Consider the following 23376-nt stretch of genomic DNA (forward strand, 5'->3'; position numbering starts at 1 on the left):
CCCTTCATTTTTTTCTACTTTCTTGCTCTTTTTTCTTCACTGAATACCTACTATATGCCAGAATGTCTGCCAGACACAGGTAAAACATTTCAGGCCCTGCCCTCATGAGGATCAGTCTACAAGTCTCAAGAAAACGAACATTCACTAAAATTAGCACCACTTCAAGGACCTAAAACTCATATTTACTTTCTTATTTAAACAAGCGAGTGGTTTTTAGTGAATGTTTTCCTTCTGAAGAACTGAAGTCTGTAATCTCCAAGGTAAGGGGCTATCTGACGTATCCCCAGTGCCTAAAACAGTGCCTGGAAGAAAGCAGATACTTAATAAATACTTGTTGAATAAATGAATAAAAGTAAACTGCAACCATCAGAGGCACTGGGTATAAGGCCAAAACCTATTACAGACTATCTCTTTTCTCCCGCCTTCTCTGCAATCAACTCATTCCATTAATTCAACTCACTCCATTAATTATCCTAAAGCAGGATAGCCTTTGCAGTCAGTGTCCCTATTTCTCCCCTAAAAATTCACAGGAGGATCTATATGAGAAGATGAGTGTTAGCTGAACCTACTGTGATAATCATTTCACAATATATATAAATCAAACCAATAGGCTGTATGTCTTAAGCTTACACAGTGATGTACATCAATTATTTCTCAATAAAACTGTGGGAAATAAAGATCACAGCCAGGAAAAAAAAAAATTCACAACAGAATGTCAATCTTTCCCCCCTATTTGGTTGATTGTTAAAACATATGGTTCTATATATACATAGCAACAAAGAATAGCTGAACTCCAAGAACTAATCAGGGTTTATAATCAAACTCAAACCCACTTTCACAGGCTCAGCTAAGAAAAATATACATAGATGAAACACTGAATCCATCCACTCATGTTGACAACAACCTACCCCTGAATTCAGTCAAATCATCAGAGACCTAAATACATCAAATCAGTACCCTGTATTTACTGAACTGCTTAGCTAGCCATTGGTATAAAACCATCAGCATACTAATGGGCATTATAGGGTTGTGGGGTTTTTTAACCATAAGGATACAATATGTTATATAATCCAATTCATTATAGTACATAGTATAAAGAAACTACAGAAGAGTTTATCCTTGGATCTAATCTTCAGAAACTAGTTTTTTTGGGTTTTGCTCCTGGTTTTATTTTATTGTAGATCCTGTAATTCTTATTATTGATCAGGTTCCCCTCTTTGGCAAAACTGTAGCCCACTAAAGCATAAAGTTTATTTAATAATCGTACTTCCAGTTCCATTTACCTTTCTTACCCTTATTCACTTTCCTTTTGCGTTTTTTCCCTCTGATTTATTTTAAATAACTATAGTGCTTTAATATTTGTAAGCGGCCTTAATCTCTCTGTAGAAAGTGGCAGCAAAAATAAACATTCAACTACTTCCAAATCAATAATAACCTTACAACTTTAAGACCGTCTGAAAGATCTTCCTTAACAATAGTAATAATAGCAGCTAAAATTTAAGCACTTACCTGATGCCAGGTACTATTCTAAATGCTTTGCAAATATTAACTCATTTAATCCTCTCTACAATTCCATGATGGAAAATAATTATTACCCCCATTTTACAAATAAGAAAACTGGTGCACAGAAAGTTAAGAAATTTGACCAAATTAACACAACTATAAAGCAGTGGAGCTAGGTTCTGAACCCAAGCAATCAGATTCCCATCTCCTTAACCACTGCCCTACTGTGATGATTTTTCATTCATCAAAACTATGTGACTTCTAAAACATGGTATTTTTCAAATCCTAAAATAACACTGAGAGTTAGAACTGAAGTAATTTCAAAAATGAAGTTCAGGGCTTCCCTGGTGGCGCAGTGGTTGAGGGTCTGCCTGCCAATGCAGGGGACGCGGGTTCGTGCCCCGGTCCAGGAAGATCCCACATGCCGCGGAGCGGCCGGGCCCGTGAGCCATGGCCGCTGGGCCTGCGCGTCCGGAGCCTGTGCTCCGCAACGGGAGGGGCCACAGCAGTGAGAGGCCTACGTACGGCAAAAAAAAAAAATGAAGTTCACACCCATACCAAAAACCGTATTCTAAACCTTTAAAATTCCGCCATACCCAACCAATGACTTGCCGGGAAATTAAGATGATGAATAACACCTACACAGTATCTACTTCGTGCCAGGCTTTGTTCTAATACATTTACTTATTAACCTTAAAAATCCCATAAAGTATGTACTATTATCATCCCCATATTACAGATAAGGAAACTGAAGCATAGAGAGGTTAAATAATTTGACTGAAGTCACCAGCAAGTGTGAAGTTAGTTTTTGAAACTTGTTTGGCTCCAGAGTCCAAGCTCTTAACTGTTATCTTACACTGCTTCTCCATATGACAGAGATTAACTTCCTCCCCCCATCACTTCCTACACTCAAAGTTCAAAGCAAGCAAAGTAGTCTTAGTAGAAAAGTTACTCTACATCCTAGATCTCAACACCAAGAGGTTCTAATTCAACAGAGTTGGGTTGTGGCCCAGCACCTATATTCTTTAAAAGTACCACATGTGAGTCTTACAAGTCTTGGTTAACATTCACTGCCCTAGGTTTCTAAATTAGACAGGTCTTAGCTTAACCTTTGGGGTGGCGGGTTAGGAATAAATAAATACAGAGAGATATCCATATACACACTCTTTCATAAATGTGTGTGTGTGTGTGTGTGTGTCTTCTTTGCATTCCCCTGTCCCAAAGAAACAAGACTGGGAAGTAGGGAAGCATAAGACAAAGCCAGAAAGACAATATGGCTTTTTATGCCATGTTAACCAGCCTTGAGTATTATTTCAATGGGGACAATAACAAAATTAAGATTTTTTGTTTGTTTTTTAAAGCAAGAGACAATCAGACTTGTGCATTAGAAAATAACTCCAGCGGTTGTGTAGAGCAGACGGTGGGCAAAGAGACTGCAGACAAGGAGAAAAATCAGCCAAGAGCTCAAGACTAAATGCCTGAAAGCACTGAGAATGAAGAGGATGAAGCAAATCTAAGAAACCTCTTTAAGGTAAAACTGGTAGGGCTTGGTTATTGCTTAGATGTTGTTATAGAAATGGACGTCTCCAAGTTTGTTTTACATGCAACCAGGTGAATGATGATGCCATTAAACTAGATCTGAACTTGCTGAGGGAAGAATAAGTGGCTTTTGCTGGTCATCATACAATTATTTGGCAGAAGGGCAGCTTTGGGCATGGAAAAATAATTTAGATGGAGTGATGAGAATGGGTATAAATTTGCAATGAGTGAGAATAAATGAGGTGACGAAGCAGAGCTAAGAAATAAAAGACTAATAAGTCACATTATGAAAGGCAATGACTGGAAGGAAAGGGTGGAAAAAGTCTTATATTTTACAACTCTGCTTCATCTCAAGGGTTCTATCAAAATCAATCCACACCTGAAAGAGTGTACTTCAAACAGAAAGGATCCCTTCTTGGAAAGTCCTAGATAAAAAAAATCAAACAATATAACCTTAAAATATGTAGTGAGCCAAGCAGAAGATCAGCATCCACCCTGAAGACAAAACTGACAAGACAACCAAAGACCGTGAAAATCTGAAAACGATGACCAACCCATCATTTAAAATACTCAGTATGGAGAAGTATGTAATTTTTTATAAAGTTTTTATTATTTCATGTAATCTTAGCAACTCCAATACAAGAAATAATGCCTGGCACCACATCCATTCTGGGGATAAAGAAAATGAAGGACGGAGAATTCATGCTTGCTCAATTCCCCAAGGTCACCCTCCAGAGTAACAGTAGTGTGTTATTCTGGCTAGTGGTCCATACACTAAAGCACAAACGCTGTCAAATAATTCAAAATGGGATGGAGAGGGCAGCATAAAGAAAATGAGTGAAACTCAAGGAACGGAGAAAGCTATCTGCGAAAAGTAAGTAGTCCTTGATGTTAGATGAGTCACTACCCGACCCAACTGTTTTCGAAATACTCGCGCAATGGGAAATGCTTCCAGTAGCATGCCACGACAGTCCTAACCAACAGGCATTAAGATGTGTCCTCGGAACATGAACAGGCACTATGCGATAAACTATCCTCCGCATCTAATCCGAATTCCTAACGAACTATCACGACGGGGTCAATGACCACCTCCGTAAGACGGTACCACAGAGTCTCCCAAGGGAACATCACAGATTTGTCTGGGAAATAAATACCGTAACTAACGCCTTCCCAGACAAGCGTGCGATGCTGTAAATCTCCAGCTCCCTGAGGAGAAACATGCCCTGCTGTTCACCATCACCAACCAACTCGGCAACCTGGTAAAATGGATCCAATACAGTCTTGGTTTGCACAGCTGCAAAGCACCTGTTTTCAGCTCTTCCCGAAGAGGACAAAGATGCCTTCACCAGAGTGAAGCAAAGGCGAGTTAGATTAGGAAGAGAAAAAATCCTGGAGTCCGAAGAGCAGACATAAAGAGGTCCAGTCAGAGAAAATCAACCCAGAAAAAGAAAGCAACGGGGCAACCACCTGTCTCTTAAGAAGGCAATACAAATAAAAGCCCCTCGCCCTGGGAAAGAGCCGACCAGAACAGCGCCGAGGCCTAGCTGGCCTTGGAGCAGAAGCCGGGTCTCTTAATTCCCGGACTGAGCCGGCATTCTCGAGAGAACAGCTGACACCACCTAGTCATCTTCTCCTGCATCCTCCACAGGCTGTTCCTGACACAGAAAGGCCCTCGCATCACTCTCCGGCCAGGCTCCAAGCAGCAAAAACAGCCCCATCTCGAAGAAAAACAGGAATGTTTCCCGCGGCCGTTACCTACCTTCCCGCTCACAACCACCGCCGCCGCCATGTTTGCTGCGCGTGCCTTTGATGACGTAGCAGCGCCTCACGTGTCTCTCGGACTCACAACAACATCCGGCAAAAGTAGGCTGATATCCGGGCGGGAAAGGGGCGGGGAGTGGCGGGAATGGCGAGGAGTGACGGGCGGGGACGGGAGGAGCCGCCTGACGCATGTGCACTGAGTAGGCCTCGGAGGCCTCTCGGGTGGAGTCGGTGGTGCATACTGCGCATGTGCCAGTTTGTTTTCCTTGGAGGGTAAGTAATTTGAAGTGTTTTTGCTTTGGGGATTGGCTGGGGGCGAGGCTCCGAGCCGCTCGCAGGCCCCTTCAGCTTGGTATGATGGAAAGGACAGCATATTGGGACCCAGCAAACCTGCTCTTGGCTTTGTGGCCACGGGCAAGTCACTTCCACTTTCAGCCTCAGGGTTTCATCTGTGAAATTGAGATAGGGCTGTGGTGAAGATTAAAGGAGCCCCAGCCCTCTATCCGAGGCGCACACACAGAGACTTCTCGCCTCTATGTGAAGTTTCTGAAGTTGAGTCTGGTAACTGCCACTCACACATGACCAAGAGCGAGGTATTTTGATAGGAACTGTTTTGATACCACGCCCTCGTTGCTCCAGAGTCCATCACACGTAGCTCACAGTTCCTACACAGTTGCTTAATGGCTGTTTGGAAACAGGTTTCTAAATTTATCCAAGCTTCAGGATGGAAAATGAGAATTACCCATGGGGTGGTTGTAAAGATTTCATGGGACAGTGCATATGTGGTAAGATGATTTGTTGAAATATTAAGATAATAATTTGTTTTGTTAGTGCTGTAAAAGAATGACTGGATACTACCCCTGATAGCTCTGGCACAAGATTTGGGACTTCCCTTGCCCTAGGGCGGAATAAAAGGCCCCTTTGTACCAAAACACCTGTGCCCATTGAGGTACTTCTCTCTTCACACAGTGGAGAGAGGTTAGAAGCTTTCGAGGTTGGTTGAGTAAGTGGCAACCAAAGGGAATAACAGAAGAGGAGAGTTGCTGGTTCTGTGAATATTGGGGACCTAATGGGTGAAGGAGGTGGCAAGACCTTAGATGGGAATGGATGTGTAGTACTACTAGGAAGGCTGCATCAGAGATTTCAACCATAGCCAAGACCCCATGCCCAAGCTTGGCATTCACTTGGCAAAACAGCTCACCTGCAAAGGATAAACCAGCTGGGGAAATGAGCATATTAGCAGTAACCAACATTGAATGAAGACTTGAGGGCCTTCCCCAAATGTACTGGACTAAGTATGATCCCCTAGAACTTTCATGCAATCTTAGGTGTGATGTGTAGAGCCATGATAATGACCCAGGATAAATTTTCCGCCAGCTCAGAGTAACAGGGTGTGGTTACAGAAAAGTTTTAATGACGTTTCTTATGCCCTGTGTTTTGGAGAAAAGTTGAAGCCCTTAGTAGAGTACTAGGAATAAAATACTCAATAAATGGTAGCTATTATTTTATATAATAAGCTTGGGAATTAAAGATTTCTCATTGAAAATTTGGCACCCTAGGTTCATCTGCTACTTCATATTCTTAAGCCTCATCCTCCAGCTGCCCTTTAAATTCTGGTGCTACTCATGGGCTATCCTTAGACTTCTTTACTTTTTTCCAAAAGCTGTTCCTGGGCTATTATCTTCATATTCTGATATCACCACCTCCTAAATGCTGATGACTGCCAAATATCTCAAGCCCAAGTCTCTCTTTCTTTCCTAAAATCTAGAGCCTACACCTACTGCCCCTTTTTACTTGAATGACCCACTCACACCTCAAAAAATCCTAAATCTTTACTACTCAAAGTGTAGTCTGCAGACCAGCAACACCATCATCACCTGGGAGCTTCTTGGAAATGCAGAATCCCAGGTTCCACCCCAGAACTACTGCATCAAAATCTGCATTTTAACAAAACCCCCAGGTGATTTGTGTACACATTAAGGTTTGAGAAACATGGTCTTAAATGAAGCTTAAATTTTGCTTTTGTTCTCTGAAAATTACTACCATTTGCTGAACTAGAGATGCAGTCAGACCACAATTTCTCCAGGAAAGTGTTGCTATCATGTTACCCCTTTTTGATGTGTCTTCTGGGGAACATCCCTATTATGTCTTTCCTTCCTATCCCCACTGCCACTCCGATGGTTCAGGTCTCTCATTACCTCTGGTTCGGACAACTACTGTGGCATCTTAATTCATTCTCTTGCTTTTGGCTTCATATTCCCCCTACTCCATCACTTATATTCCTACCAGATTAATCTTTCTAAAGCATAAACATGATCATGTGAACTCCCTGCTTAAAATCCATTAATGGTTCCCTATCTCTTCAGGAAAGAGTACAGATTCTCCAGTGTAGCATAGAAGGTCCTTCATAAATTGTTGCTGCCTACCATTTTAGCTTTATCTTCCCGACTCAGACCCAGTTCTCCAGCCATAACCAAATAACTGCTGTACCCTGACTGTTCCATACTGTGTCCCAAGATTGCTTGTCACTGTAGCAGATTGGCTTGGCTTGGATCATGGAACCATCCTTGAGCCAATCACAGTGGCCCAAAGTATATGATGTTCTGATTGGCCAGATTTGAATTATATGCCCACAGCTCCAGTCAAAGTACACAGAATGAGAAGAAGGATAATTCCCAGGGCAAAATCCAGGAACCATTCCAGAAAAAAGGGGGAGTGGCTGCTGAGCAAGTAAGCAGACATCAATTACAGAGGTTCCATTTCTGCACTTTCATGGTGTCACACTGTAAAATACTTAGTGGTTTACTGAACTTCCTTTCTTTCCCTACTAGGCTATGAATTATTGGAAAGCAGGGACTATGCTTTTTATATGTGCAACCACCGCACCTGGCACAAATGCCTGACCCACAGCAGACTTAAATAAGTGTTGGTTTAACAAATTAATGTCAACTAATTCCCCTTCACCATTTAGAAATGGCACAGTTATACTTTACATTCAAGAGGAAAGAGACCATTTTCCTTTTTCAATAATATCCTCTGTCTATAGGCAAAGGGAAGAAGGAAGGTCAGGATTTCAATGTAATTTGTTTCATGTTTTAGGTTTTTACTACAATAGAAGGAAAGAAATCATAGTACACTTACATATAACAAGTTGACAGCTTTTTTAAAGCCACATACATATGTTTAATATAAATAAAGTCAAGTTACCTATAACTTAAAATAATGACTTTTTTCATGGAAGTGAGTAATTTTATAGTTTCTAAGTTCACTCCCATAAACTATATGGCCATTCACTAATTATAACATCACTCAAAAAGTCATATGATGCAAAAGAATCTTAAGAAGTACCTTAAAGAAACTCTGGACCTGGGCGGGACTTTAGAGATAGTCTCCCAAGTTTTTCAGTTGAAGAAATTGAGGCTGTCAGAGATTAATGGTTTGCCAAAGTCATGAGCTGCTTTATGGCTGAATAGAGACTTCATTAGAGATACGTGTCTTAGTCAGCCATGCTACACTATCATCTGAAAGTGATCACTCCCCTCTCTAAACTACAGCATGTATTAACTGTTCAGTTTGATTCTCTCTTGCCTCAGTTTGACTAACCTGTCTTTCAGGGCTTATCCCACATCACACATCACTTATTAAGATTCCCCCAACATTGCTGCCACTCGTTGATCCCTACCTTGCCTGAACCCTTACAACAGTCAGACTAAAAATTTTGTTTTAGCGTTTAACTATACAAGGTAGTGCCATGAAGAAAGCATAGACTTTGCTGACAGCCAAGAGAATGCTGGAGTTCTCTCAGGATAAATTGACCAGCTGAAGAAATCAGACCAGTATTGACAGTTGGGAATCTCCTTTGAAATGACCCAACCATGTCATTCTACCACGAAGAACAAAGATCAACAAGCCCCACCTATATACCTAAAACTTCCAATCAGCTTTTCATTCCAGTCTCTTACATATGAACAGAGAACCATGGATCACTCCACATTTGAAGAAAATCTTTAAGCAGAAAGGCAGAGACTAAAATAAACAAATCAACAGCAAGCAATTAAAGACAAACAATGCAGAGAACAGAAGAAAATGTTTTAATTATAATTAATTCCTTTAGAGAGATGAGAGAAAACTTTGCATCCATGGAAAAATAAAATGTCAGGACTTCCCTGGTGGCGCAGTGGTTAAGAATCCACCTTCCCACGCAGGGGACACAGGTTTGATCCCTGGTCCGGGAAGATCCCACATGCCGCAGAGCAACTAAGCCCGTGTGCAGCAACTACTGAAGCCCATGCACTCTAGGGCCCTTGCTCCGCAACAAGAGAGGCCACCGCAATAAGAAGCCCGTGTACTGCAACAAAGAGTAGCCCCCGCTCGCCCCAAATAGAGAAAGCCCGCACGCAGCACCAAAGACCCAACTCAGCCAAAAAAAAAAAAAAAAAAAAAAAAGGCCACGTAAAGGAATATTTAGAGGACCAAAATGAGCTCTTAGAAATTAAAAACATGATAACATAAATGAAAAAGTCCATAAGTGGATTGAAAGATAAACCAAGGAATTGTCCCAGATCGTAGAACAAAAAGACAAAGCTATGAAAATAAGAGAGAAAAGTTAAGAAAATTAGTGGATTAGAACAGGATATCTAACATCCAAATAAAGGAGAGAGAGCAGAGAATATGGAGGAAAGGAAAATATTAAACAAAATAATCAAAAAATTTTCTCGGAAATGTCAGATGTGCATTTTCAAACTGTACCAGCGCACTAAGTGCCCAGCATAGTGGAAAAGAAGACCAACAGCAAGGGACATAATTGTGACATTTCAGAACAATGGGAATCAAAAGAAGATCGTAAAACCTTGCACGGTGGGGTGGGGGGGAGCAGAGGGGGAACCATGTTGCATGAAAAGGACAAGAATAAATATATCTTTGAACTTGCCAGTAAAAGCACTGGAAGCTGTAGGACAATGGAGTAAACAATTTGAATATTTTTAACCTAGAATGTTATACTCAACCAAATAATCAAGTGTGAGAGCAAAATAATTCATTTTCAGACACACAAGTTCAAAAAAATTGTATCTCTTACACACCCTTTCTCAGAAAGCAAATGGAGGCTGTGTCACACCAAAACAAGGCAGTTAATTACAAGAGAGCAACATGGAATCTCGAAAACAGGAAACAAACACAGGGGTCTAATGCAAAAGAGGACATTTCTGTTGGGAATGTGAAATGGTACAGCTACTGTAGAAAACTGTATGGCAGTTCCTTAAAAAATTAAGCAGAATTGCCATATGATCCAGCAATTTCACTTCTAGATATATTTTCAGAATAATTGAAAGCAGACAGGTATTTGCACACCAATATTCATAGCATTATTCACAATAGCCAAAAGGTTGAAACAACCTAAAAATTCATCAACAGCTGAATGGATAAACAAAATGTCATGTATACATACAATGGAATATTAGTCTTAAAAAGGAATGAAATTCTGATACATACTACAACATGGATAAACCTTGAAAATATTATGCTAAGTGAAACAAGCCAGCCACAAAATGGCAAATACTGTATGATTCTGCTTATATGCGGTACCTAGAAGAGTCAGATTTATAATTACAGAAGGTAGCATAGTGGTCTAGGGGTGGGGGGCTGGTGAGGGAGAATAAGAATCATTGTTTAAATGGTGCAGTGTTTCACTTTGGGATGATGAGATGGACGGTGGTGATGGTTGCACAGAAATGTGAATGTACTTAATGCCACTGAATTGTGCATTTTTAAATGGCTGAAATAATAAATTTTATGTTATGTTTTTTATAGCACAATTTTTTAAATAATTAGAAAAAATAGGAGAAAAATTCAGGATATAGGATTAACAGAATTCTTGGACTTGACATCAAAATCATGATCCATAAAGAAAACATCAATAAATTGGACTTTATCAAAATTTAAAACTTTTGCTCTGTAAAAGACTCTGTGAAAAGGATGAAGAAACAAGCTACAGACAGGGTAAAACATTTGCAAACCACATATCCCAAAGGACAAATACCTAGAATATATAAAGGACTCCCAAAACTTGACATTAAAGAAACAGTGTAATTAGAAAATGGGTAAAAGAGATTGTATTATTTTTCTATTGCTATTGTAACAAATTACCACAATAATTGCTGAAAAAAAACACATTTTTATTTTCTTATAGTTAGATATCACAGGTCTCACTAGTCTAAGATCAAGGTGTCAGCAGGATGAATACAGCCCTTTCTGGAGGCTCTTAAAGGAGAATCTATTTCCTTGCCTTTCCAGCTTCTAGTGGTCACCCGTATTCCTTGGCTCATGGCCCCCTATTTCCATCTTCAAAGCTAGCAATATTCCATCTCTCTGCAATCTCTGCATCTCTAATCTTTCTTCCTTAGTCACATCTCCCCCTGAAAGCTTCTCCGTGTAAGGACTCATGGGATTAGATTAAGCCCACCTGTATAATTCTTGACAGTCTCCCCATCACAAGGTCCATACCTTTAATCACATCAACAAAGTACCTTCGCTGTGTAAAGTAACATATTCTTGAGGTTCTGGGGACTAGGGCATATCTTTGGGAGGCAGTTGTTCTTCCTATCACACACATCAACAGACATTTCACTAAAGAAGAAATAAAGATGGCAAAATGAGCACCTAAAAGATGATCAACTTCATTAGAAGTTCAATCTAACTTCTAACTTCAATCTAACTTCATTAGAAATGCAATCTAAAGCCATAATGAGGTATCACTACATACTTATTAGAATGGCTAAAATAAAAAATAGTGGTAACACCAAACCTTATAAGGAGGTGGAGAAACTGGATCACTAATACATTGCTGGTGGGAATATAAAATGGTACAATCACTCTGGAAAATACTTTGACAGTTTCTTATAAAACTAAACATACACTTACCATATGACCCAGCAATTGTACCCTTGGGCGTTTATCCCAGGGAAATGAAAACTATGCACATACAAAGACGTGTACATTGGACTTCCCTGGCGGCGCAGTGGTTGAGAATTCGCCTGCCAATGCAGGGGACATAGGTTCGATCCCTGGTCCGGGAAGATCCCACATGCCACGGAGCAACTAAGCCCATGCAACACAACTACTGAACCTGCACTGTAGAGCCTGTGTGCCACAAGTACTTAGCCCACATGCCTAGAGCCCATGTTAGCAACGAGAAAAGCCACCACAATAAGAAGCCCACGCACCGCAATGAAGAGTAGCCCCTGCTCGCTGCAACTAGAGAAAGCCTGCGCACAGCAACGAAGACCCAACGCAGCCAAAAATAAAATTTAAAATAAACTAAAAACTTGTACATTAATATTCATGGAAGCCTTATTTGTAATAGCCAAAGCTGGAAACATCCCAAGTGTCCTTTAACAGATGAATGATGAAACAAACTGTGGCATATCCATACCATGGAATACTACACAGCAATAAAAATGAATGAACTATTGATATATGCAACAACTTGAATGGATCAAGAGAATTATGCTGAATGAAAAAAAATCAATCCCAAAATGGTTACATGCTACATGATTCCATCTATATAATATTCTTGAAATAGCAAAATTATAGATACGGAAAACAGATTAGTATTTCCAGGGGTTAGTGATTAGGGAGGAAGGAAAAAGGGAGGAGAGTAGCTATAAAGGGATAGCACAAGGAAGCTTTGTGGTTATGGAACAGTTCTGTTATCTTGGTCATAGTGATAGTTACATGAATCTACATGTGATAAAGTTGCATACTCTAGTCACTATTCACACACGTATACAAATAAGTGCATGTACAACTGGTGAAATCTAGTACATTCTGTGGATTGTATCAAAGTCAATTTCCTAGTTCTGATATTGTACTACAGTTATATAAAATATTATCATTGGGAAAAAGTGGGTGAAAGGTATATGGAAATTCCCTGTACGATTTTTTGCAAATTTCCAAAGTTTATATGTATATTAGATATTTTTTAATTCAGTTGTATATTTTCACAGGTATATCAATTAGGATGCCTTTGGCTGCAAGTAGCAAACAATTCAAATAAAAATGTATAACATTAGTGGATTTTGTTTTGTCTTACATAGCAAAAATTCAAAAGATAATCAGGGTTGATTAACTCACCACCTCAACTTGGTCATCAAAGACCCAGCCTCTTGCTGTATTTCTGCTCTTTCATTTTCAGAATGTTGACTTTTGTCCTAAAACTGTCCACTGAATCTCAAAATGGCTACAGCAGTCCCATTAATCACATCTTTCTACAAAAACATGCAAAGGCCAGAAGAAAGTTTCTTTCATGGATTCCTTTTTTAAGGCTAATGAAAAGACCTCAGGAGTTGTCCTCTCAAACCATATTGGCCAGAATTGCATCTCATTCTCATTCCTAAATTGTATGGCTCTGGACATGTAGTAGGGCCCTGAATATACGGCTTTCAATATCAGAAAGCAGTTAGCAACCAGTTAGCAGTTCCCTTTAAAAGAAAAAGGGAAAAATGGCTGTTGGGTAGACAGCCTATATGTCTGCAACACCATATGTACAGCTGGGATTGAAAAATTTGTTTAACCCTTAGGCAATTGAAAAGTAATAGCTCTATAGTTATCCGTTATATCTAAGGCCACTGTCATCTCCCCCATGAATAACTGTAGCAACTGCCTTGTACTCCCTACCTAAAATATTGTTCCCTTCTAATCCTTTCCCCACAATGAAGCTCAGTGATCTTCTTAATCTTTTTTTATTATTTATTTATTTTGGCTGCACTGTTGGGTCTTTGTTGCAGCGCACATGCTTCTCTAGTTGCAGCACCCGGGCTCTCTAGTTGCTGCGTGCAGCCTCTAGAGCATGCGGGCTCAGTAGTTGCAGTGCGTGGGCTTAGTTGCAATATGTAGGATCTTAGTTCCCCAATCAGGGATTGAACCCAGGAGGACCACTGCGTTGGGAGAGTCTTAACCACTGTACCACCAGGGAAGTCCCAATCTTCTTAATCTTCTTAAACTTCTAATGACCCCAAGCTATTTAGGTTCTCTGAACCCTATGCTATTTCTTCCTTTGCTGATGGCTGGCATGCCCTTGCTTTCCATTTCCAAACCTATGCATTTCAACTAGGAAATGGCTCCTCATCCTTTAAGAGTCAACCAGGATATCAATCTTTCTCCTGGAAGGCTTCTCCACAATTCTTCGTCATAGCAGTGATAGGGAAAAGAGTCTCTACTAATAGAATTGTAAGAGGGAGCTAGAAAAGCAATAAAGAGCAATTGAAAAACTAATAGACAAAAACTTCAAACCCGAGACATGGTTATATATAAGGAGTTTGTGAGTGTCAATTGTTTGTATCTCAGTGACAGCCTGTACATACCATAATTTTTTCTCTGATGTTATGATGCTTTGGAAATGAAAGACCTGTTACATATATATATATATATATATATATATATATATATATATATACACACATATATATTGAAAGACCTGTTAGGCAAACAATAAAAAATAGCTTCCCAAACTGCTGATTATTCATAAAATGTTTCCATTTATTTCAGAATCATAACATTGCTAACTATTGAGAAATGGAGTTATTGTTGAAGCCTGAGGAGGTATTCTTGTTTTCTCCTGTCAAGGCACATATTACCCAGTATCAAATGTTTCCTTCTCAGCTTCATTGCTAACCCACTCACATTTTTCTCTCCTTTAACGTGTCATGGAGCTTCATGCTGTTAAATGCTTTAGAAAAAAAACTATTTATAAAATGAAGAAAGAAAACAGGAAATTTATAAGCTATTTGGGGAGAAAAAGGAATATCAATGTAATTAATAATCATTTAAATTACATTGGTATGAATCTACAGCATTTCTCTTTTGTACTCTGATGAAGCTAATGGAAAACAAAACTAGCAAATTCAAATATATGCATAAATTGAGCCCTTGAAAATAACAGTTGTTACAGTTTACTATTCCATCCAAAGTTCCAGGGGGTATGCTTCTCTACAAAAGGTGTTAAGGCATTATATGTGAATGTTCCCTACAAACAGCATGTTTGTGCATAATTAGTGTACTTTCTCTTACTTCATGCCCCCAACCTTGAGTCAATATTAAACATTAAGAAAAGACATACAGTATACCTGGAACCTGATTCAATTAGCTGATAGATTCAGGAATCATACCTTCTAATCCTGTTATTGGGATTTAAGAATGTTTGGAGCCAACTACTTAAGTGAACTATTTGGTTTCCTTACCTGTTAAGGGCATAAAGGATAAAAGAGAAAAAACAAAAAGCCCTAAAGATCTACAGTGCAGATTCTAAACCAAACACCGAACTCCTAGGAGTATAAGAGGAATTCCACTTTCTACTTTAAGCAATTTGTATTGTCTGAAATTTTAAGTCAGTTTATTTTTTCCCCCTCATTGTTAGAAAGTTCTTGTATTATACTGAAATTGGATTTCCTGGTATCAGTGGAGGCTGGTAATATATGAAGGCAATCTCGGGTAAATCCTTACCATCAATATGACTCTGGGCAAGTGATTTAACCTTCTGATATTTGTTCCGCCAGCCTGTCAGTAGTTTAATCTGACAGTGCAATGATATATAAGATCCTGAACTTGTGTTCCTATGAATCAGAAGCCTTGCAGCTTAACTGGAACAGAGCCACCAGATGCCACACAAACCAGTAGGAAGTCCAAACTAGAAATCTGGATGAATTGCTGGAGGCCAAGCATGGACCAGCTCCAGAGTGTGAACCTTCTGGGGGCTGTAGCCATAGGCGGGGGTTACCATGCTCCTGCTGACTTCTTGTAAGAACCCCACCAGGCTCCCATAGCATTGGAGGATTGGGAGAATCCAGAGAAAGCCACCCCTCTCTATGACACTGGCTCTATATTACTTTCAAAATCATCAATCAGAATATTTTAAAGACACTATGCCTGGTGATTCTGTATGTATCTTTTTTTAATGAGGAGAATCAAGAAATTCAAGCCTCCAAACACTCCCTTTATTCTATACAAAAAATTTTTGAATATTTTACTTGAGGAGTTGGATATCATAGTAAAAATTTCCAAATAATTGATTTAGTTCTTCAGATATTCACTACTCATATTTTCTTAGTGCCTATTCTGTTAATATGCTGTGCTAGGAACCATGGGAATCAAGAACACATGGGAGAAGCCCTGAAGAGGATCATTTAGCAACAGACTCAAGAGAAGTGCCGCCACTTAACTGTTGTGTAACATTTGACAAATCAACCAATCTCTAAGTTAGGGGTTACAGTAAAACACAGGGATTGAGTTAGATGATTTCTCCATCTCTGTGTTAGATTGCAAAACTACCCACAATTATCTATCCCTTCCTGTATGCATGCCTTTTTACAAGGTCTCTTTGCACCTCCTGGAATCAAAAGGTGGAATATATTTCCTTACCCCTTGAATCTGAGCTACACTTGTGACTTGCTTTGGCAAGGAACGAAGAGCACTAGAAATTTATCTTTTGTATATAGGGTTTCAAAAAAAGAGGAAACGTATCCTTCTGAACTCCTCAAAGCACCACAAGACCTATTACTAAAGCAAAGCTATATCTAGCAGTTACTTCAGTAAGGGAGACCACTACCTGACAGAATCTTAGCAGTGTGTCAGAAGGGGGAAGTCAGAAATGGAATATTTATAGGACTTTGGATTCTGAGTTCAAGTGGTTTAAAATGGGTCTTTCAAGGCAAAGAGCTGATTGGGATCAGGCAAATTTGAGATATAATTGTTCAAAATTTAGTGGACAAAGAGAAGGGAGGATATTGAAGTGATTCTTGTCACTTGTCATAAGTATAAATTGTTGTAAATACTTGAAAGCTAATTGCAGAAGTGAGCAGTCTACTGTCTCAGATAAACTGATCTCTGGGGTTTTCTAAAGTGAAATTATTTATTGTTTACAGCAGTATCCATTCCAGGCAAAATTTCCTCAAATAGCTAAGTCAATTTGACAAAGGTGGTCTATAATCTTATCTAAGTCATATTTCCACAGATTCTGAATTCTTAATCCATTTCAACTTTATGGGCATAAAATTATTGATAATATCTTCTTGTTATCTTTTATATTTCTAATGTAACTATAGTTATATTTTATCATTCATTATATTACTTATATGTGCTTTCCTTTTTCCTTGAAAAAATTTCCAAAAGTTTTTCTATTTTAAGATTTTCATAGAACTAATTTCTGAACTTGTTTTTTCTCTTTATGGTATCTTGGTTTTCTCTTTCATTGAACTCTGCTTTTATATTTTTAATCTCCTTCCTTCTACTCACTTTGGGATTTATTCTATTGTTCCTTTTCTAATTTCTTAAGTTTAAACTTTATCTTATTACTATTCAGCCTTGTCTCTTTTCTAGTACAAACCTTAAATCTATAAATTCCTAAAAGAACCACTTCTGCTGCATTTCATGAGTTTTGGTATATAGTATTTTCATTTATCATTCAACTCTAAGTATTTTTTAGTTTACAATATGATTTCTTCTTTGACCCATAATTATTTTACATGTGTTTTTTAAATTTTCATATTGGGTATTTTATTTTTATTCATACTTTCTTCCAGCATTATTTAGATATAATTGACATATAACATTGTGTAAGTTTAAGATGTATGTGTTGATTTGATACATATATATTGCAAAATGGTTACGACAGTAGCATTAGTTAATACCTCACATCACCTCATGTAGTAGCCATTTTTTTGTGGTGAGAACATTTAAGATCTACTTTCTCAGCAACTTTCAATTATATAAAAGTGTTAACTATAGTTAACTGTATTGTTAACTATAATCACCACATTGCATGTTAGATTCCCAGAATTTATCCATCTTTTAACTGGAAGTTTGAAGCTGTTGACCTAAAATCTCTCCAATTCCCCGAACTTCCAGCCCCTAGAAACAACCATTCTACTCTGTTTCTAAGAGTGTGGCTATTTTAGATTCCACATATAAGTGATATCATATAGTATTTGTCTTTGTCTGGCTTACTTCACTTGGCATAATGTCTTCAGGGTCCATCCATGCTGTCACAAATGGCAGTGTTTCCTTCTTTCTCATGGATGTATATTTATATCCCCATATCTTCTTTATCCATTAAACTCTAGATAGACAGTTAGGTTGTTTCCAAATTTTACCTATTGTGAATAATGCTGCATTGACTGTGGAAGTGCAGATATCTCTTCAACATACTGATTTCATTTCCTTTGGAAATATACCCAGAAGTGAGATTGCTGGATCAAATGTAGTTTATTTTTAATTTTTTGAGGAACCTCCATACACTTTTCCATAGTAGCTGTACCAATTTACATTCCAACAACAGTGCACAAGGGTTCCCTTTTCTCCACATCCTCTCCAACACTTGCTATCTCTTGTAATTTTGATGACAGCCATTCAAACAGGTGTGAGGCAATATCTTATTGTGCTTTTGATTTGTATTTTCCTGATGATTGGTGGTGTGGAGCATCTTTTGATCAATGATGTTGTACATCTTTTCATGTACTTGTTGGCTGTTTGTTTTCTTTGGGAAATGTCCGTTTAGTTCCTCAGCCCATTTTTTAATGAGATTGGATTTTTTTCCTATAGAGCTGTATGAGTTATTTATATATTTTGGATATTAACCCCTTATGAAATATATAATTTACAAATATTTTCTCCCATTCCATAGGTTGGGAATTTTGTTGTTTCCTTTGCTGTGCAGAAGCTTTTTAGTTTGATGTAGTCCCCACTTGTCTATTTTTGCTTTTGTTGCTTGTACTCTTGGAGCCATATCCAAAAAATCCTTGCCAAGACCAATAATAAGGAGATTTTCCCTATGTTTTCTTCTAGGAGTTTTATAGTTTCAGGTCTTATATTTACATATTTAATTCATTTAAAGTTAGTTTTTGTGAGTAGTGTAAGATAGGGGCTCAGTTTCATTCTTTTGCATATGAATACCCAGTTTTCCCAACATCATTTATTAAATTGACTATCCTCTGCCCATTGAGTATTCTTGGCTTGCTTGTCAAATATTAGTTGACCGTATATGTGTGGGTTTATTTCTGGGCTCTCTGATTCTATTCCATTCTTCTACATGTTGATTTTTATGCCAGTACCACACTGTCTTGGTTTCTATAGCTTTGTATTATAATTTGTAATCAGACGAGATCGGGCATGTTCAGGGTGGTATGGTCATAGACTATAGTGTTTGATCAGGAAGTGTGAGGCTTCCAGCTTTGTTCTTCTTTCTCAGAATTGCTTTGGCTATTTGGGATCTTTTGTGGTTCCATAAAAATTTTAGGATTGTTTTTTCTATTTCTGTGAAAAATGATATTGGGATTTTGATAGGGATTGCATTGAGTTTATATGTGGCTTTGGGTAGTGTGGGCATTTAAAAAGTGTTAATTCTTTCAATCTAGGAACACAGTATGTCTTTCCATTTACTTGTATCTCCTTCAATTTTTTTCATCAAAGTCCTGTAGAAAAACAAATTAAGCCCAAAGTTAGTAGAAGGAAAGAAATAATGTATCAGAGCAAAAATAGATAAAATAGAAAATAGAAAAAATGAGCAAAACTAGGAGATAGTTTTTTGTAAAAACCAACAAAATAGCCAATCCCTTAGCTAGACTAAGAAAAAAAGAAAGAAGACTCAAATAAATAAAATCAAAAAGGAAAGAAGAAACATTACAACTGATGCTTCAGAAATAAAAAGATCATAAGACAATTATAAACAATTATATACCAAAAAATGGTTTAACATAGAAGAAATCAATAAATTCCTAGAAACATACCACCTACCAAGATTAAATCTTGAAGAAATGGAAAGTCTGAACAGATCTATAACTAGTAAGAAGATTGAATCAAAAACCTCCCAACAAAGAAAAGCTTAGAACCACATGGCTTCAATGGTGAATTCTACCAATACTTAAAGAAGAACAATGCCAATCTATCTCAAACAATTCCAAAGAATTGAAGAAGAGGGAGCACTTCCAAACTCATGTTATTAGGCCATGATACCAAAGCCAGACAAAGATACCACAAGAAAAGAAAACTACAGGCCAATATCCCTGATGAATATAGACACAAAAATCCTCCACAAAATACTATCCAGTACATGAAAAGAATCATACACCATGATCAAACACTGGCCCAACATACGAAAATCAGTTAATGTGATACACCACAGTATCAGAATAAATGATAAAAATCACATGATTTTCTCAATTGATGAATAAGTATTTAACAAAATTCAATACACTGTCATAATAAAATCTCTCAACAAACTAGAAATAAGGAAATTACATCAACATAATAAAAGCCATAAATTAGAAGCCCACAGATAACATTATACACAATGGTAAAAAACTGAAAGCTTTTCCTCTAAGATCAGGCGCAAGGTACGGATGCCCACTTTTATTCAACATAGTACTGGAAGTTCTAGTGAGAGCAATAGGCAAGAAAAAGAAATAAAAGTCGTCAAAACTGGAAAGGAAAAAGTAAAATTGTCCCCATTTGAAAACAATATAATCTTATATTTAGAAAACTCTAAGCACTCCATAAAAAACTTAGAACTATTAAATGAATTAAGTAACAGTACAGGATACAAAATGAACACATAAAAATCAGTTGTGCTTCTATACACTAACAACAAACTATCTGAAAAAAAAATAGGAGACAATCGCATTTACAGTAGCATCAAAATCAATAAAATGCTTGGAATAAACTAAACTAAGGAGGTGAATGATTTGCATACTGAAAACTACAAAATATTGATGAAAGAAATTAAACAAGACACAAATAAATGGAAAGCTATGCCATGTTCATTAACTGAAATACTTAATATTGTTAAAATGTTCATACCGCCCAAAGCCATCTGTAGATTCAATGCAATCCTTATCAAAATTCCAATGGCATTTTTTTACAGAAATAGAAAAAAATTCTAAAATTCATATGGAACCACAAAAGACTTCAAATAGCCAAATCAATACTGAGAAGGAAGAATGAAGCTGAAGGCCTCACACTTTCCAGTTTCAAAATATATTACAGTACAAAGCTACAGTAATCAAAGCAGTATGGTACTGGCAAAAAGATAGACATATAGACAAATGGAACAGAATAGAGAGCTCAGAAATAAATCCACACATATAAGATCAACTCATCTTCAACAAGGTCCCAAAAATATGCAATGGGGAAAACATAGTTTCTTAAATGGTTATGGGAAAACTGGATATCCACATGCAAAAGAACGAAATTGTAGTCTTATCTTACACCATATACAAAAATTAACTCAAAATGGATTAAAGACTTTAGACATAGACCTGAAACTAACATTTTTAGAAGAATGCATAGGAGAAGAGCTTCATGACATTGGTCTTGGCAACGCTTTCATGGAAACAAAAACAAAAATAAACAAGTGGAAATACATCAGACTAAAAAGCTTCTGAACAATGAAATGTTCATTGTTCATTGTCAATGAAAAGCTTCTGAAAAAGCAATGCAAACAACAGAGTGAAAAGGCAACCAATGGGATGGGAGAAAATATTTGTGAATCATATATCTGAAAAGAGGTTAATCTCCAAAATATATACGTACTAGAACTTAATATTTTTTAAAATGACAACAAATTTTTAATGGACTCGAATAGACAATCCTCCAAAGAAGACATACAAAAGTCCAACAGGTATATGAGAAAATGATCATTGTTATTATTCATCAGGGAAATGCAAATTAAAACCACAATAAGATATCACCTCACACCTGGCATGATGTCTATTATCAATAAAAACCAAAAGACAACAAATGTTGGTGGAGAAATTGGAACTCTTGCACACTGTTTTTGGGAATGCAAAATGGTACAGCTGCTATGGGAAACGGTATGGAGAGTACTCAAAAAATTCAAAACAGAATTATCATAAGATCCAGAAATCCCACTACTGGGTATTTATCCAAAGAATTTCAGTCAGCATCTTGAATAGATATTGGCACTCCAGTGTTCATTGCAGTGCTGTTCACAATAGCCAAGACATGGACACAAACTAAATGTCCATCAGTAGATAAGTTGATACAGAAAATGTGGCATATACATACAATGAATACTAGTCAGCCTTAAAAAAGAAGGAAATCTGAAATATGTGACAACATGGATGAGCTTTGAGAACATTATTCTAAGTGAAGTAAGCCAGTCACAGAAAAACAAATACTTCACAATTCTACTCATATGAGTATCTAAAATAGTCAAATTCATAGAATCAAATAGTAGAATAGTGGTTGCCAGGGACTGGTGGGGTGGGGGGTAAACAGGGAGCTTTTAATCAATGGGCAAAAAGTTTCAGTCAAGCAAGAGAAATAAGCTCTAGAGATGTGACTATACAACACTGTACTTATAGTCAACAAAAATGTATACTTCAAAACTTGTCAAGAGTGTAGATCTCATGTCAAATGTTGTTACCCCCCACACACACACACACAAAGTAAAACAGAGGATATGCATACTCTACAACCCAGAAGTCCCACTTCTAAATATATTCCCTAGTGAATCCTCCACGTGTATGAAGAGTCATGTGCAAGAACGTTCACTACAGCATAATTTGTAGTAGTAAAAACCTATAAACAACCTGAATGATCACCAGGGAGAGAATGCCTGTGGAATGCCATATGGCAATTCAAATGAATAAACTAGAGCATTTGTATTAGTATGAGTATGAGTATTATTTTTAAAATGTTAATTTAAAGAATATTTTTGAAATGTTTTCCCAAAATCTGTGGCTCATTTACTTTTATGCACTGCTTGAAAATTAGTCATTTTTGTCTTTTTCATCTTTAAATGAATCCTCTTTACTTCTTACAATGTCCTTCTCTTTTCATTTGTTAATATATAATTTTATTGCTGTTATAACAGGAAGAACAATACTTGTTTCCTGCCTTGTTACAGGATTGTATTTCCATTCACAAATTTGTCATGGTATATTAAAACACAAATGAGGTAGCTATAATCAATGGCAGTGGAACTCTAAAATACAGTTACAGGGCTTCACAATTCGACTGGAAATGACAGATTGTAATTTGGATTACAGTGTGTTACAATTAATGCTAAATTGCCAACAGCGAATACATTTAACCTCCCTTCACACTTGTAATCAGTCAAGCATAAGATAAAGCATATCAGGGAACACAAATCATTACAAAATAAAAAGTACAGGCACTTGAGAAAGAAATAATGCAATATCCATTTCTGTTAAAGTCAACTTTCATTTAATGCTTTTGTTTTGGAATGTAAAAGGCAATTCTTGTGATAAACCATTTCATCAAATATACTGTCAAGAACCAGTTAATCTGAAAGAAAAAAAACTTCTAATATATTTTATGAAAATAGCTTACTCTTTACAAAGGACTAGATATAACTTAGCCTTCTTTATTTTTTTTAACATCTTTATTGGAGGATAATTGCTTTAAAATGGTGTGTTAGTTTCTGCTTTATAACAAAGTGAATCAGTTATACATATACATATATCCCCATATCTCTTCCCTCTTGTGTCTCCCTCCCTCCCACCCTCCCTATGCCACCTCTCCAGGCGGTCACATGGCACTGAG

General features: G+C 37.5%; 1 protein-coding gene across 2 annotated transcripts in view; it reads right to left on the reverse strand.

Moving 5' to 3' along the window:
* The window catches only part of TBC1D15 (TBC1 domain family member 15), a 66986-nt gene extending 62095 nt beyond the window's left edge, over window positions 1-4891 (reverse strand). The window contains exon 1 of one of the 2 annotated variants that reach the window (XM_032644364.1): window positions 4802-4891. In XM_032644364.1, coding sequence (XP_032500255.1) covers window positions 4802-4831 — 30 coding nt within the window. In that variant the 5' untranslated portion in view covers window positions 4832-4891. The remainder of the gene's footprint in view (window positions 1-4801) is intronic. The other variant, XM_032644363.1, reaches the window with a different exon arrangement.
* Window positions 4892-23376: the final 18485 nt, after the last annotated feature.

This window comes from Phocoena sinus, chromosome 10, assembly GCF_008692025.1.
Source record: "Phocoena sinus isolate mPhoSin1 chromosome 10, mPhoSin1.pri, whole genome shotgun sequence".
In the NCBI taxonomy this organism is placed as follows: Eukaryota; Metazoa; Chordata; class Mammalia; order Artiodactyla; family Phocoenidae; genus Phocoena; species Phocoena sinus.